This window comes from Anser cygnoides, chromosome 1, assembly GCF_040182565.1.
Source record: "Anser cygnoides isolate HZ-2024a breed goose chromosome 1, Taihu_goose_T2T_genome, whole genome shotgun sequence".
NCBI classification, from domain to species: domain Eukaryota; kingdom Metazoa; phylum Chordata; class Aves; order Anseriformes; family Anatidae; genus Anser; species Anser cygnoides.
Genome location: NC_089873.1, coordinates 57703907 through 57718910, shown reverse-complemented (window position 1 = coordinate 57718910; position 15004 = coordinate 57703907). Strand labels below are relative to the sequence as shown.

The 15004-nt window shown below is 38.7% G+C and overlaps 1 protein-coding gene across 6 annotated transcripts in view; it reads right to left on the bottom strand.

Moving 5' to 3' along the window:
- The window catches only part of LARGE1 (LARGE xylosyl- and glucuronyltransferase 1), a 283073-nt gene that overhangs the window by 17885 nt on the left and 250184 nt on the right, over positions 1–15004 (bottom strand). For all 6 annotated transcript variants that reach the window (XM_048059080.2, XM_066996856.1, XM_066996869.1 and 3 more), the window contains 2 exons: positions 4718–4881; positions 36–314 (listed from right to left, as the gene is read on the bottom strand). In XM_048059080.2, coding sequence (XP_047915037.1) covers positions 36–314; positions 4718–4881 — 443 coding nt within the window. The remainder of the gene's footprint in view (positions 1–35; positions 315–4717; positions 4882–15004) is intronic.

Genomic DNA, 15004 nt, shown 5'->3' with positions numbered 1-15004 from the left:
TGGCAACAGGGAACCCTCCATCACTGTCCATTTACCTGAGGTACTCGTAGAGTCCATACATGGGCAGGAAGTCAATGTCAGACAGAAACATGTACGGTGTGCTGATATGCTTCATGGCCACGTTCCTTAGCAGATTCACAGGATAGAACTGGCCTTCCTTGTACACGATATGGTAGCCGACGTTGTGGCGGCTCATTAGTACTTCTGAGCCCTGGGCGTAGCGCAGAAATTGCTGGGCTTCTGCATCAGAAAGATAGAGTGCCAGGCTGATTGGACCTTCCCAGTGTTTGCAGATCGCTTCAAGCATCTGGAGCCTGAAAGAGGAAGGGTGAGAATAATAAAAGGCTGTCTCCCCGTCTGGGACTATTTGCCTGGGTTCATCTCATCAAATACAGATACCTCTACCTAAGTGAGACAGATTGGCATCACTTTATATCCTGTGGAAAGCAATAAATATTTCTACAGCACAATTCATCTTATCTAAATCCACGTCTCTTTCTGGACAGGTGGACTGCACCCTAGATACGCCTACCTCTCTCCAGTGAATACGAGGGAGACAAAGATGGCACTAGCTCATATATAAACATCCACAACACAAATACCTAAAGCCAGGTGAAATCAATGACAATCCTTTCTGCTTAAAGCCTTGATGCTGCAGGAAAACCCACATGGATGATGGGGCTTCATCTGATGAGAGCTTTGAGTGGTTGTAGGGATCTGTCTATGTAGATCTACTTACAGAATAGGGGACTTGTAATCTAAAGCAATGGCTATTGCCCAATTCACATTTTAGGCCAAGTTTGTCTCTCTTCAAGAAGCCAGTGGAAAAGAAAGGTGTACAGACCCACAGATTACTTTACCTCCTGTTTAGGAAAACCTTTTCAAAATTTTTGCAAGGTGGTTAGTCAGATCTTAAAAAATGTTGAAAGTGATAGGTCAAGGGAATACTGACTTATATAAATATTTGTGTTGACTGGAAAAACTCACTGTCAGGGGAAGGAACAGGAAAGGACGAAACATCAATAGAAATGGGGCTTACCATGAGTAAGGAGAGAAGGAGGGAGAGATATGGCACTGTCATGGAATACCAAAAGAACAGTCCAGACAAAACCATCATTTAAAATACTAATCTGTATATGTTTTAGCAGTACCTCCTCAAAGTCCATGAAATGATTTTTGAAACAGGTTGTATCAATGAATATTTTTAAAACTCTCAGCAATTACAATATTATTGATGAAAATGACAACAAAAGACCTCATATACAATGTAAATCAAACCCAGTCTGGTCAAAATAGATTAATCACTTTGGACAATTTATACGGAATTGCCTAGAGATTAAGATATGCCACCCAAAAATACAGCAAGAACTGATTACAAAGCCTCTTGAGTTAATATAAAGGGAAATGAACCTATGCAGCCTAGCCACATATTCTATTAAAAATTAGGAAGAGTAGATGATGCAACATGATTATCTTCTCTACCTTCCATATCCGCATTACTAGATTTTTCCTATTAATATTTATACAGAATACAAGAAAAGTTTTCTGCATCATTGTAATCAGAGAAAATAATTCCCCCCTCCTACTATCACACTATTGCAGCAGAAAGGAATGATATACCAGCAAACACAAATTCTGATTTAACATTAATAGCTTTTTCCAGTGTTTCTGAATGATCCTGATGACATTCAAGACGATATAATCATTTTGTCTTAGATATGAGATATTACCTTTACTAATCTATACCTGGTGCATTATTTTCTTTTCATCTATTATTGAAACAAAGGCTATTATCAGCCTGAAACATACAGCTGAATTAGAAACACAAATCGATAAAAAGGATCTAAAAGGTATGTGAAGGCTTTAGGCTTTTGATTGCACTAATAACAAATAGAGAAAAAAAATATATTTTTTGTCTTTCTTCAATATAGCGACAACCTGTTAATCAGTAGGATCCATTTCATCATCACTCAGGTTTAGGGCAGCCTTTTATAAATGAAATACTTGCCTAGAAAGAAATGTAGCAAAATGCTTTTCAAGGACTCTAAGCAGTGGACAAATGGCATACATAACTTATTTAAACGGCACACCTGATGATGCCTGCAAAGCTTTCTGCAACAGTTAAGTGGAAACTGGGTTTTGCTGGTATAAATTTCCAGCTGGACAGCTTAGTGCCCTTCAGAACACTCCATTTTGCTGTGCCTTTCTCATTGACAGGCTCCACTACTATGAGTTGATACAGGGACTGCTGGATGATGCTCCCTGATCTGAACTCTGTAGGTTGTTAGAATAGTCTTTTTTTGACCACAGAACTTAGAAATACAAGTTTCTAAACACACCAAGTTATTTCTTTGTTGTTAGTTGTCTTGAGGAATGTGTTCTCTAGAGAAAATAAATAAACTCTAATACTGCATAATAAATGAGGTCATCATTTAGCTGGTATTTTTTTTAAGGTCTGTTTCAGTCAAGAGAATTTTACTGGTGAGATTCTTTGTTTTCACTCTTCCTCTTAAGCACATTCAACCAATTTACGAGTCTTTCTCACCCTGACCTCAAGCAGTCTAATGCTAAATTTGTCTTTCCTCATCCACATCCTTAGCTCACATTTCTCCTATTTCTGATTCCTAGGTATATACCATGCCTTTAAAAAGGCTGCCTAGCCAAAGTACTTGCTTGAAAGCCACATACAAAGCCTGTGATGCAACCAAGCTATTATCAGACCAAATTTGTCACATCAGTACAAAAGGAGACCGATAACAACACTGAATGAAGTCGCTCTCAAAGCCTCTATCTAAAGACATTAATGTTACCTCCTAAACTGCATTGCTGTCTTCCATTCCCCAAGCCTATAGCACAAACAAATGTAAGCCTGTCACAAGTCATGTCAGTCTCAACTCCAGCAGGTCTAGAATTGGAGACAACCGGGAGTTGCTTTTTTTGCCTTTCCTTATGTTGGATGATCATTTGAAAGAACTAAGCAACATAGTATATAGCACACTGTTTACGTACATGCCATCTTACATCTGAGACACTAATATTAAATGTCTACAGCTATGCTGGAGGAATTTAATAAAAGTGGTCTAAAGAAGGTACCAAAAAATAAAGCAGTAACCGAAAGAAAACAAAGCAGCTAAACAGCTCTTTGGTATGATATTATTTATTGATTTTAGCTGAAAGAGAGTATTTCCAACTCAAATCAATAATTTATAGCAGCACACCAAAGAAGTAGGGAAGATTTTTCCTGCACGGTATCAGGAGGGCTGTTCTTCCTGAATAAAAATGTGTGGTTCTGTCTATCAATAAAAACATGTGCCCCAGTGAGGATCCAGAAAGAGAAACAGATGCTCAGACTTTGCATCAGTGCCAGTGAATCAGTGCCGAGCCCCAGCTCATTCTTTTGAATTAAATTCTGGGGGGAAAATATACCATGTGCACAGACTAACTCTACTAATTTACTGTGGCACTCACTCAGGGTCTGGCTTAATTTATTTCTTTATTTTTTTACTCAAAGGTTTGTGAACACTTAAGAAATGTTTCCTCAATTAAAAATCAATAGAACAGACACCGATGTGCATAGCAAATCATAATACGATGTGCAGGATGCAGTGCTGAGGCACTGCCGAAACAAAACAGCCCTCATCTGTTCACTTTTATTTTTAAAACAGGCTGCAAATGTTTTGTTAATCTGAATTCCTCTGACCCTCATGGAATATTGCTGACCTTCTACTGGTGTAGCAGTGGTGGTATTCACAGGTCATGTAGCATTCTGCATGTGCTCCGCCAAATACAGTATGAGTTGCTTGCTTATACACAAGGAGTTCTGCCCCATTTTATCACCCACTCTGATAGTAGCAGCTACAAAGTTTGGAACAGACTTGAACTGAGAAGCCTGAGGAAAAAGGAAACTGACAATTCAAAGTGTCACAGAGCTGGCTGATATGGACTGCACTGACAGAGCTTCTGAAACGTGACAATGGCGGGAATCGGAAAGGCACAGGTGGAGCTTATCATGAAATGGACTTTTTTCCCAAATGAAATACCAGTTAAATTCCACTTTACATTGGAACTGAAAGTTGGAAAGAGTTAAACCACAGATATTATCCCGAAAATCAACATTTGTATAAAAATGAAGGGACTCCTATCAAAAGGAGATATTTTGTTTCCCACTAGCACACTATAACTAAAAATATTTTATTTTAAACTGCCAAATTTGAAACTAAAATGTTTAGTTTTGATTCTCATTATAAGAAAATCAAGCCACTAACTGAAATTTTCTGCAAGGGAAATACCAATGAAAGCAAAACTAACATTGTCTGAAGATGAAATACTGTGAAAAACCTTTTGATCAGCTAACACTGCTTGCTTAAGTCCATCACCAACATCTCCTGTTTTTCCTAAGTTGCTGTGAAACTCCAAAACATAATAATGCCTGACAACTCTGACAAGTAACAACCCATGCAGTTCCAGTATTTAGCCTCACATGAACTCCACCTATACTCCTGCTTTTACTGCAAACTGAAGTCTGGATGCATGTGTGATGTCTACATGTGCTACTCCTAATTTAAGCAAGGTCTTACAGCATGATATCTAAGTTTCTGTGAAAGCCATTTTTCTTTCTCCCTAAAGCATTACATAGATGGATATCTTGAAACGCTCTGAGACTGTCAAAAAATTTTCATTGTCTCACATTTCCAGATGAACAAGAGATTTTGCCTACCTGTCCATTGAAAGTTGAGCCACCAGTGTTACATCAGTGTTGTCTGAAGCGGGTTCATATTCGTAATGTAGAAAATACAAATGAGTGCGATGGACGGTGAAACGTTCTCGACGAAATTCATAGCATAAGTCATCCTCGTCTAGCTCAGACAGCTGTTTCTGGAGCTGAAAGGAAAGAGTGGACATAAAGATAAGTCCTTTATTATTCCTCTTGCAAGTCAGAGTAAGGAGATTGGGAACTTGCAGGATGAAGCAATGGGGAGTGGAACTGAAACAAACATAGCAGGAGTTTCCCAAGTCTCACTCCTTCAAGTCACTGGACAAGAGATTAGAAGAAAGCACTCCTAAGCAAACAGATGAGGCAGATAGATCATTATATTATGATCTATGTATTGTATATACCATACATATTATGGTCTTACAACATCCAGAGTAGCAATGAAACAGTGAACAATCACATTTAATAATTGCCAAATTTCAGAGCTAATGCTCCAATGAGATGCATAAGACCATTCTTTATTAGAAGCAGTATTTTAAACTACTTGTAGACATACAGCTCCAGCAGAGGAGACTCAGCAGTAGGTTATGCTTGTACCCTGGACTGAACAATTCCCATTCTGCTGCCTCTGTTGGAGAACAGTAACTGCTGCTAGGGGCATGGACAGACAGCTGGAAAAGTAACAGCTTAAACTGAACATTAGTCAGTGTCTTGAGACTTATGTATCTGCACCAGTATAATTTTGAAATAAAAATAATCTTTCAACTGCGGAAGAGCCAGATTTAAGCCTATATTTTTAACAGGATTTGTACTTTTGGATATTTGGTTTGAGAAATCAAAAGGATGCCAGATTAGCAGAGAACAGGTATTTCTTGGCTTCCCTGAAAACCAAGCCACTTCAAAGTCAAAACAGGCAAAAGAAAGCAATCCAATCCTCAGTCATTTATTCCTGTAGTTTTAACAGAATAAAAGTTTGGCTCTAGGCAAAGGAGGAAGAGAAAAACTGACCAAACATCTATACAGCTGACCAATTCCATCACTGAACTATATTATTTAAGGACAAACATCTGGCTAGAATTCTTAAAATGCATTCATTTTAAAGGAAAAATCAGTCATCCCTGCTGTAAAATATTCCACAAAATGTAATGATGATGAAAATTATACATGTTGTTGACACATCAAATATAGTTCTGTTTGTGTTGCTCTAAAATGTAGGTTATTAGTAAAGGTATAATTTTTCACACTACATTTCTTAAAAAATATCCTATAAGAAGGACAGGATTACCTGTTTATCAGTAAAGAATAAATTAAGACAAATATTCATGTTATATATATACAAGTTTTGATAAAATCACCGTGAACTTCAAATTGTTTCATGAAATAAACATTATGAATTATAGACATTCATTTAGATTCAAAAATCTCTTCTGTTCTGTTCAGAATGATTTAAAGTAATAGTTTACAACAGTATCATTAAGAAAAACATTGGAAAATGTAGGCGTTTCTTGTTCTAACACCGTGTTAAGAACAAGAGCTGTTGTTCTTAGAACTATAAGCATAATGGCTGCCATCAACAATAATGCTTAGAGCTGAATGTTTTTCTGTGACAGCTGATGGAATAATTCCTGGTATTCTCCTGTATATCACTCTTTAATCTTCTTTTGAATAATGGAAACACCTCCTTTGATTTCAATGAGTTTTGGATCAGGATCTCATTCTTCCTTGCTATTGCTCTGCACAGGTCTTAAAATGTCCCTCAGAAGAGACTGCTTTTAGAAAGATGAGAGCCTGAATCTTGACAAATCTTTACTCAGGCAAAACTTCTATTGAAATCAAGATCTCTTTTGGTGGAATAGAAATTGGGAGTTGTTTTACATATTGTTGGAGTTTCATTCATTCTGCTTTACAAATCTGCTTTACAAAATGATTCAGCGGAGCCTGTACTTTATTTTCCAAAGCACATTCAAACAATATTTGAATTAAACCCAATATTTACAACAATGACTATAAAGAATATTGTATCTTTTTGTTTCTCCTTTGAAAAGAGATACTAGTGTGCCCTTATCAAAATTATCAAGGAGCTTTAAATGTAAATGGTTAAGATAATAGCAAAGCACATTTCAGGGATACCTTCCCATCCTGCTGTATGTACAAATGACAAGGCTAGAAGTTTATAATTGTACAGCAGCTATTAATCAGGCAGTCACTGAATGATTATCAGAATATATTCAGGTTGCAAGCTATGAGGATATAAATACTTAATTATAAGTTACAAAATAACATTTTGGGATCAATTATGGCTTTGCATACTACAGAGCCCTGGGTGGGGGAAGAGGAGGGAGAAACAGCTTCTTAGAGGCTCCAGTATTTTGGCTGTGAAAGTCACCAAGCCACAAAGTTTCCCGTGGAGGTGATGGAGAGCACAAGCACCAGACGGCACCTTCTGCTATGGGGAAAGGGTAACGTGCTCTTTCCACTGCATTTCTTAGGGTCAGGATTTTGCCAATGCTTTGCGGGAACACTTGTACGATTCCTTCTTGCTCATACCATGAGCCTAAACTGCTGGACAGCCTTAGGAGACCTTCTCTGCAGGCTGTGCAAACACAGCTTGCATAAGGCATGCTCCTTCAGACGCAACAATCAGTACAGGACAGGCTATGATTTGGCCCGTAGTACTGTTACTGTGCACGTGGCAAGCAGTCTGCATTAAGGATGGGCTTATCCTGCAGCAATGGGGAGGCAACAGGCATTTGAAAGAAATACAGCATGTGATTATCCACGTGAAAACTCCCTTCCTGCTGGAAGCAATGCTGGACATGCTAGGATTTGGTCCAGCAAAACATGTAAGCTCACAAGGTATCTCACTGAAGCCAATCATGTGACATGCACAAATCAGGACCAACGTTGTGGGTGCTGCGCAGGATTACGCATTGGGAAGCAAAAAGCCAGTCCATGCAACTGCCAGCTGAGGACTGCATGGACTGGGAAAGTCAGCTGCACCCTAAAACATTCAGGCTAGCCACTTTTTTCTTTTATTCAGTCTAGTTCAAGGACGATTTTGTTGTGGGTTTTGTTATTTTTGAGTAAAATTGTTACAGATATCACAGCGTAATGAAATAATGCTGCCAATTTCTGAAGTTGGATAAATAAACAAATACCTCCCCCTTTCTTTCCTCCAGCGACCTAAAAATCAGATCTTTGGAAACAGCCAGCTTGTTATTTGAACATTTCTCTTTCCTGATGCCTGACAACAATAGGAAGTGGGGAAAATACTGTAAAGTGAAATACCATAACCTACTTACTTTCTAAACAATCTCATTTAGTTACAGGACTATGAAATCCAGAATACTGGTAACTTCCCCCAAATATCTTGCAACTTCTATATAGAATGTTTAAAATAAATTAATATGGACAGATATTAAAGACTTGAGCACCATACGTGCATTTCTTATTTATTACTCTTACAAATGATTGCACAGCATAAAATGAGTTACAGCAGAAAAAAATCCCTTTCTTTTGGAGATATAGAAGAAAAAAAATCCCTTCTTTTGGGCATGTCATCTTTTTGCACTTGCAAAAACGCATTGACATCACAGTTTCATCATTCTTTTAGGCAGTATTGCTGTTTCATTGCCCTCTGACATAAATTTATTGGAGGCAAGAGTAGGAAAGGAAAATTTCCAACCCATTTTTGCCTTGTTGTCTCTCCAAGACTGGGTTTATTTAACGGCAAACAGCAACACAGCTGAAACCGAACCTGATGTTTGCAGGCAAATTAATGAAAGAAGAGAGGTTGGAGAAGTGGGGCCAAAGAAGCCTCTACATTTCTTTCTTTGAAGAAATGGCCAATCTTTGTAATATGTCAGAGCTCAACAAAAAACAGTGTCTTTGGTTTCTACTTTGTGTTTCTTAAAATACACTAAGGGCATAAGATGGGGTGGATGAAAAAAGAAAATATGTTTTCAGGAATAAAAAAAACTTTCATGCCATACCTTTAATAATTAAAACCAAAACAGACTCTCCTCAAAAAAAAAAAAGCATCTCTTTTAAGCAAAGCCCAAAACTCTTGTTTGCTATGCATGCCCCTCATAAATGGAAGTGAGGCTTAAAGAAAATATGAGGTAAAATGTCTGGGTCTTCCACAAACCCTATATTGGACTACATTCAGAATCTATTTTTACTTCAATTTTGTATCTGTAAAGTGGGAATGTAAGCATTTCCTTTCTTATGGATAGATTTTGGATATATCTGGCTCACTTGTTTTACCAGTGCTTCATTAGTTTAAGAGTATTTTCCCCTCCTTCAATTTCTCTCTCAATACATTCATATACCCCCAGTATCACACATGTATAAAGGCTGCTTCCTTTTACTGTGAAGAGACACACACAATCTATAAATACATATGGCATAAAGTCATATGCCATTTTTACACACATATTTAAAATGAAGTGTTAATGATGCGCAACATTCAAAAGACAAGTAATTGTCTAAGACAGTCACATATATAACCTTAAACTTATCTCTTTATGAGTTACCTCATTATTTTCCAGTTACATGATCACAAAAATTTTTTCTAATGATATAATCTTATCTGTAGCACGTATTTTGCGTGGAACCATTATTTATGGATAAAGAACTTACAGCTTGGTTTAAGGTTTGCTCCCACATTATACCTTTATGAAAAGATGAGCGTCTAATGGGGATCTGACAGATCTATACAAACAGAGGCTTACTTAAACACAGTGCACCATCAAAATGAGGATCTAAATGTCAGCTGGATTTGATAAAAAGATGGCATCCCCTTTAAGAACCCCTCCATAATACTTACAACAAAATGCCTATTATAGCTAACACTTTTCATCCTTAGAGTGACAGCATGCATTTCACAAAAGCAAGTCTCTGCTTATCATGAGATTCACTCTTTCTACAAGACTTTCAAGGCTAAGGCTACTTGCCACTGAGCATGTGGGAAATTTCACCTCGAGGAAACATTCTCGCAGTTGAAAAGTGATGTGCTTTTCAGAGTGTGCACAGTAGATGTTGTCTTGGGAAGTAGTGTAGTGGGAACCAGCGAGTGCTTTCATTAGCATCACGATGTTACTTGTTTCTGAAATAAAAATGGTAGCGCGCACAGAGTACCATGACACGCATGAGACCAAAGCAAAGAGACAGACATATCCGAAAGTACATGCTAAGTTTCTTCTTGGGATGACCAGCTGTGGCAGGCAATCAGACCACTCACTTCTCAGGTGGCCTGTGAGGCTAGGCTGGACAGACAAGCACGGGCAGGCCAGAAGCTATTTAACTCTACCATGAATCCTCATCATTTACCAGGTCTACTTGTCCGACTAATACATTTGTGGTGTTTTCTATCCATGTGATAGACAGCAGACCCATATGATACACGGCACATAGCATGTACCTTTCACTGATGAACTGGTTAGTCATAACCTGATTTAGCTCCTAAATCTCCCTTCCTAAGGCTGTTCCTAGCAGAAGCAGATCAGCGATCAGCTTCCTTTGTTTGAACTGCTGTGTCACAGAAATAATTTTCTTCCCACCAAAATCTAGAGGATTCCACCATAAATGAGACCAATCTAAAATCCAGGATCAGAAATACTTTCTTTGATATTAGTGATATTTAAGAAAAACCCCAACAAAAAATGTTTTTTGCCTAGAGGGCTATTTAGACCTTGGGGAAGGGGATAAATCCCTTCGGTATATGGGCATCTCTCTCTCCTCAAGTGTTTAAGGTAAAGTGAGACGACACAAGGCTTAAGTAACTCACTAAATATCATGCTAACACAACAGGAACAGAGCTGCTCAGATGAAAAGTTTTAACTTTCAGATCATCTTTCCTTCTCCCAGGTGTGTGCAGTTAAGATTCATAGCACAAAACCAGCTCAGCTTAGCCACCGAGACAGATGAAAAATAACACCAGCCCAGGATGAAACTACAGTCTGGCTATAAAATGCAGCAGTTTTATTTCCTCCTGAGTAGCTGCCCCAGTTCCCACCAGTAGGCAATTGTGTTGCAGCGTTTAGCACTTTTAAAGTTAAAAATTAAATTAACTGCTGCCTTTAGGATGGCATAAACAAAACAGATGATGTAAGGAGGAAAAAGCATTTACTGAGTCTTGTTTGGAATGACCTACATAACGTAATTCTTGCTTCTCCAGTGATTAGTAATAAAAACCAGGCTAATCCCATGTCAATTAAATCCTTATTCCTCCCATGCCATAAAATTTTGTACATTTGCTATGGGTCAAACTGAGCCATCTGTGAAACAAAGCGGTGCTTGGGACAACGAGAAGGATAGTGTCTGAAAAAGCCTACTTAACAAGAAGAATTTTGTTGTAGTATATGAATAAATGGACAATATTCTTGTGAAATTGAAATAATGGCTTATCTTTACTGTGAATAATCAACAAAATTAAGCACCCAAGTTCTTGGCATGCATACCATCATAGACATTTCTGTACAGATGAAGTACAACTCCTCTTGATCTCAGCTGCAGCTGTGAGACCTTGGTACTTCTCTGCATTTCCTTCCCAGGTTCCTGACACACTTTCTTGGCAGAGCTTATTTCCAGCCCACCCTCGTACCACAGTGCTTTGACAGGTTGGTCTCCCTGCTTTTGTTTCCCCAGATTGTTCCTTCTTGTGTAGCAAGTTTTATGGTCAAAATTTGCTGAGTGAGACCCTGCCCATTCTCTAGCCCAACGAGGCCTTGTAACATCAAGTAGTCTGCCAACAGTCTGTTCCTACAGGCACCCAGCAGTCCTTTCCTCTTCCTGCCCCAAACACTCTCTCTCTCCAGAACCTCTGTCCAGGCTTCTTTTCCTTTTCAGCCTTTGACCTGGCTTTTATCCCCTGGCTTTTTTGATGGGGCTTTTTGCCCCATTCCTGGAGGTGTTCAAAGCCAGGTTAGATGAGGCCCTGAGCAACCTGATCTAGTGGGTGGCATCCCTGTCTATGGCATGGGAGTTGGAACTAGATGATCTTTGAGGTCCCTTCCAACAAAGACCATTCTATAATATTATCCCTTTCATATGTGAATGGGGATTTTTTCTCCTCCATATTGTCTGGACAGCAGTGAGGGAAACGTATCTCTCTCAGAACAGAAACCAAGCAGGTTCCTGCTCCTAGCTCTCCTGTCCAGTCAGAGAGAAAGGCCCAGAGTATTCAGGAGAAACAGTCACAGAAAATGCCCATTTCGTCCTGGTCCCCCGCCTGCAGCGTGCTCAATTCTTTGGTGGCACTGGCAAATATACAGTCTGATCAGACGTATCCATGCACACTCCAAAGGAGTCTCCAGAGATCTGAGCCTCCTCAAAGTCAAACAAAGCACTGTTGAAGATGTGTAAATTATAGTGGGATTTTTCAGCCCTATAATTTGCATAAATTTTCACCAGCCTGGCAAAAGACACATTCCTGGCCCCAAAGTCACTCTTGCTAAATGTCAGCTCCTTCTCTGAGGTAAGCAGTATATCCATGAAGAAGTCATCAGAGCTTGCAGTGTGGGCAATCCCCCCCAAGCTTTTTCCCATGCTTCCCTTAAAAAAAAAAAAATCAAATCAGAGAGAAGAAAAAAGGAGGCATAGAAGCATGGCAAAAAGAAACATAGTTCACAGTTCCCCCATCTAGCAGCACTGTAAGCAGCTGAAAGCAATCTAATCGGAAGTTTCAGGCAACTAAAAGGATGTTCTACCAGCTCAGCATTTAATAATAATAACAGTAACAGTTTTAATAATAGAAACTACACAGCTGGGGAAGTCAGGATTTCCCGTCAAAACTGCCATAAACCATCTGTTATTACTAGAGAAAGACTATGTCATGACAAAATAGTACTTTTAAATCTCAGTCCTACTGATGATGCAGTATTCTGAAATCCTGCAGGAGCAAAGGGTACTCACAGCATCAGTCTGATTCTTGTTACCGACTTGGAAGCTCCCTTTGCAATCCACTTTTAGATATTCAGAAATCGCTAAATTTGAGAATAGAATTTATGCTACGTGGCACATCAATTTCCTGCCCTTCTGGTGGATACTACCAGGTGGAATGCATAGCCATTTGCTAATACTAAAAATCTCTGGTTTTGTACAGAAAAAATAAATTAGTAAAAAGACATTTAGGAAGTAAATATACACCTAAGCAAGTATTTTCCCAGGAAAACCAGATCTTTTTACATTGCTTCTTTGTGTTGATGAATGGGAAAAGGAAAAAAAATGGTGGAAATCTGGGGAGAATTTTTCTTTCTTTTTTTTTTTTTTCTTTTTCTGAAAAGTCTTCTCTAAGGGGAATCTGCTCTCTTCTTCCAAAATTGAGTGAAGTCAGTGATAAAGCTCCCACTGATCTTGCTCTGGGCTTTGGATCAGGACACAGCCTTCACTAATAGGGGACACCCCATTCAACCTTCAGATTTAATGCTTTGGCAGAAGCACCTGGTGAGAAGCTGTCTGCAGGAAACGAGTTTTATGAGAATGCTAAAAGGTTGAGTGTGTGCCCCTGTGTGCTAAAATCAGACTTAAAGTATCTATCTCATAGTGCAACTACAGACCTGTAGACAGAAGATCCTGTTTAAGTATTTTAAATGCTGCAGTAGGTCCTTTAGAATGAAATGCTGTACATAACAATTAAAAGACAATAGAAAACATTTAAATTGGAGGGTTTCCCTAAAATCTTCTATCAAAATCTTGTATCAAAATAAAAAAGGAATGAGAAAGGGAAATAGCATGGAACAGTAGGATGGAGTGACTGAGGACTGGCTTCAAAGGCTGCTTGAGTCAATGATGGTGTTTACAGGAGGATATGGTTCATATTCTGAATTTCACGTTTGTATTTCCCATCCAGACTCTGCACAAAAGGCAAAGGGGTGATTGTAATACCACTTTGCAGAGAAGAGCCAGCTCTGTGTAATCTCATTTTAGTACATCCTGAATGAAGGGGACTTACAGTACTGCTCTGTGGCAAGGAGCATGTGCCAGGCCCCCATCTACAGTCTGTCCCTGTAACAGTGTCTTTCAGCTTCAGTATTTCAATGGAAGGATGAAACATGTATGTACACATAGACATACACATAACCACTTTTACATTAACAGAAAAATTACCTCAGCACCTCCAAATTTTTCAGTCTGCATTTCTTTGCCTCTAGTATTTGATTTTGAAAGCCCTATCTGTTCTGTTCATTCCTATTTGTAACTTTTTGGAACCTATTAACAGTGCAGTTTGGTACAGCTGAAGATCAGCAACTGCCTAGATCAGCACTATGCGGTATAGGATCCCCAGACTGCCTTTATTTAGACCTCTTGAAATTCAGTCTGTGGTATTATACTTCCTTAGCAAACATTAAAAAAAAGAAAATAAAAGAAAATATTAATCCATCTGCATATATACAGACATATATATATGTAAGCATACACACATGCACATACATACACAGAGAAAGAGTGACAGATTAATGTAACATCTGATTATGTTTTAAACTAATGCCCCTTTATATCTCTCTGGCACTGTAAAGAGTCCTTAAAAAAAGAAAACGTGTAATTTACATTCATTTTAAGGACATCTCAATACTGATGAGAAGCATAAAGGGCCTTAGAGCAACAGAACCAGCCCAATGGTACCCATTGCCACACTTCTTTTTACATTTCACAGATATTTGCATTACAAATGAAATTCCTTAATTACAGGTTGCATTCCAAATAAAGCATCATTACAAATATTAAACTGCAGAGTTGCAATGGCTGGCATATTGGAAAAAGACCTTAAGGGTAAATTCTGCCACAGACAGATTATGAGTGACAGCCCCATAACAAGCCACTGCTTCTTCCACAACAGGGCTCGGAGGATTTAGTGCTTAGTAATTTTCTCTGATTATAAAACAAGTGGAGCTATTCCAGCATTTTGTCCACTGGTCTACAGCGCAGAGAAGCGTAGTCAGCTGAAGGAGGATCTTTTACATATATACAATGCCTAGCACAATAAAACCCAATTGTGTTTTGGGGCTGCTAGTCTCAATTCAGAGAAGAACAGAAAAATAACAGCTATAGCATAAATCAAATAGCAATTCCTACCTTATACATACTTGACCTTGCAAAAATTGTAGCCTTTTATGTACTATATATGCTTAGGAATCCTAATGGAAATGTATGGGTGCCTTGGCTGACTAAAGGTCCATCTAGCCCAGCATCCCATCTCCAGCTGTGAGATGGCAGCCTAGAGAGTAGTACAAAAGCAGTGCAAGTGTACGATGATGTTTCCTCAGAACGGTTTCCTAGTCCTGAACTTGG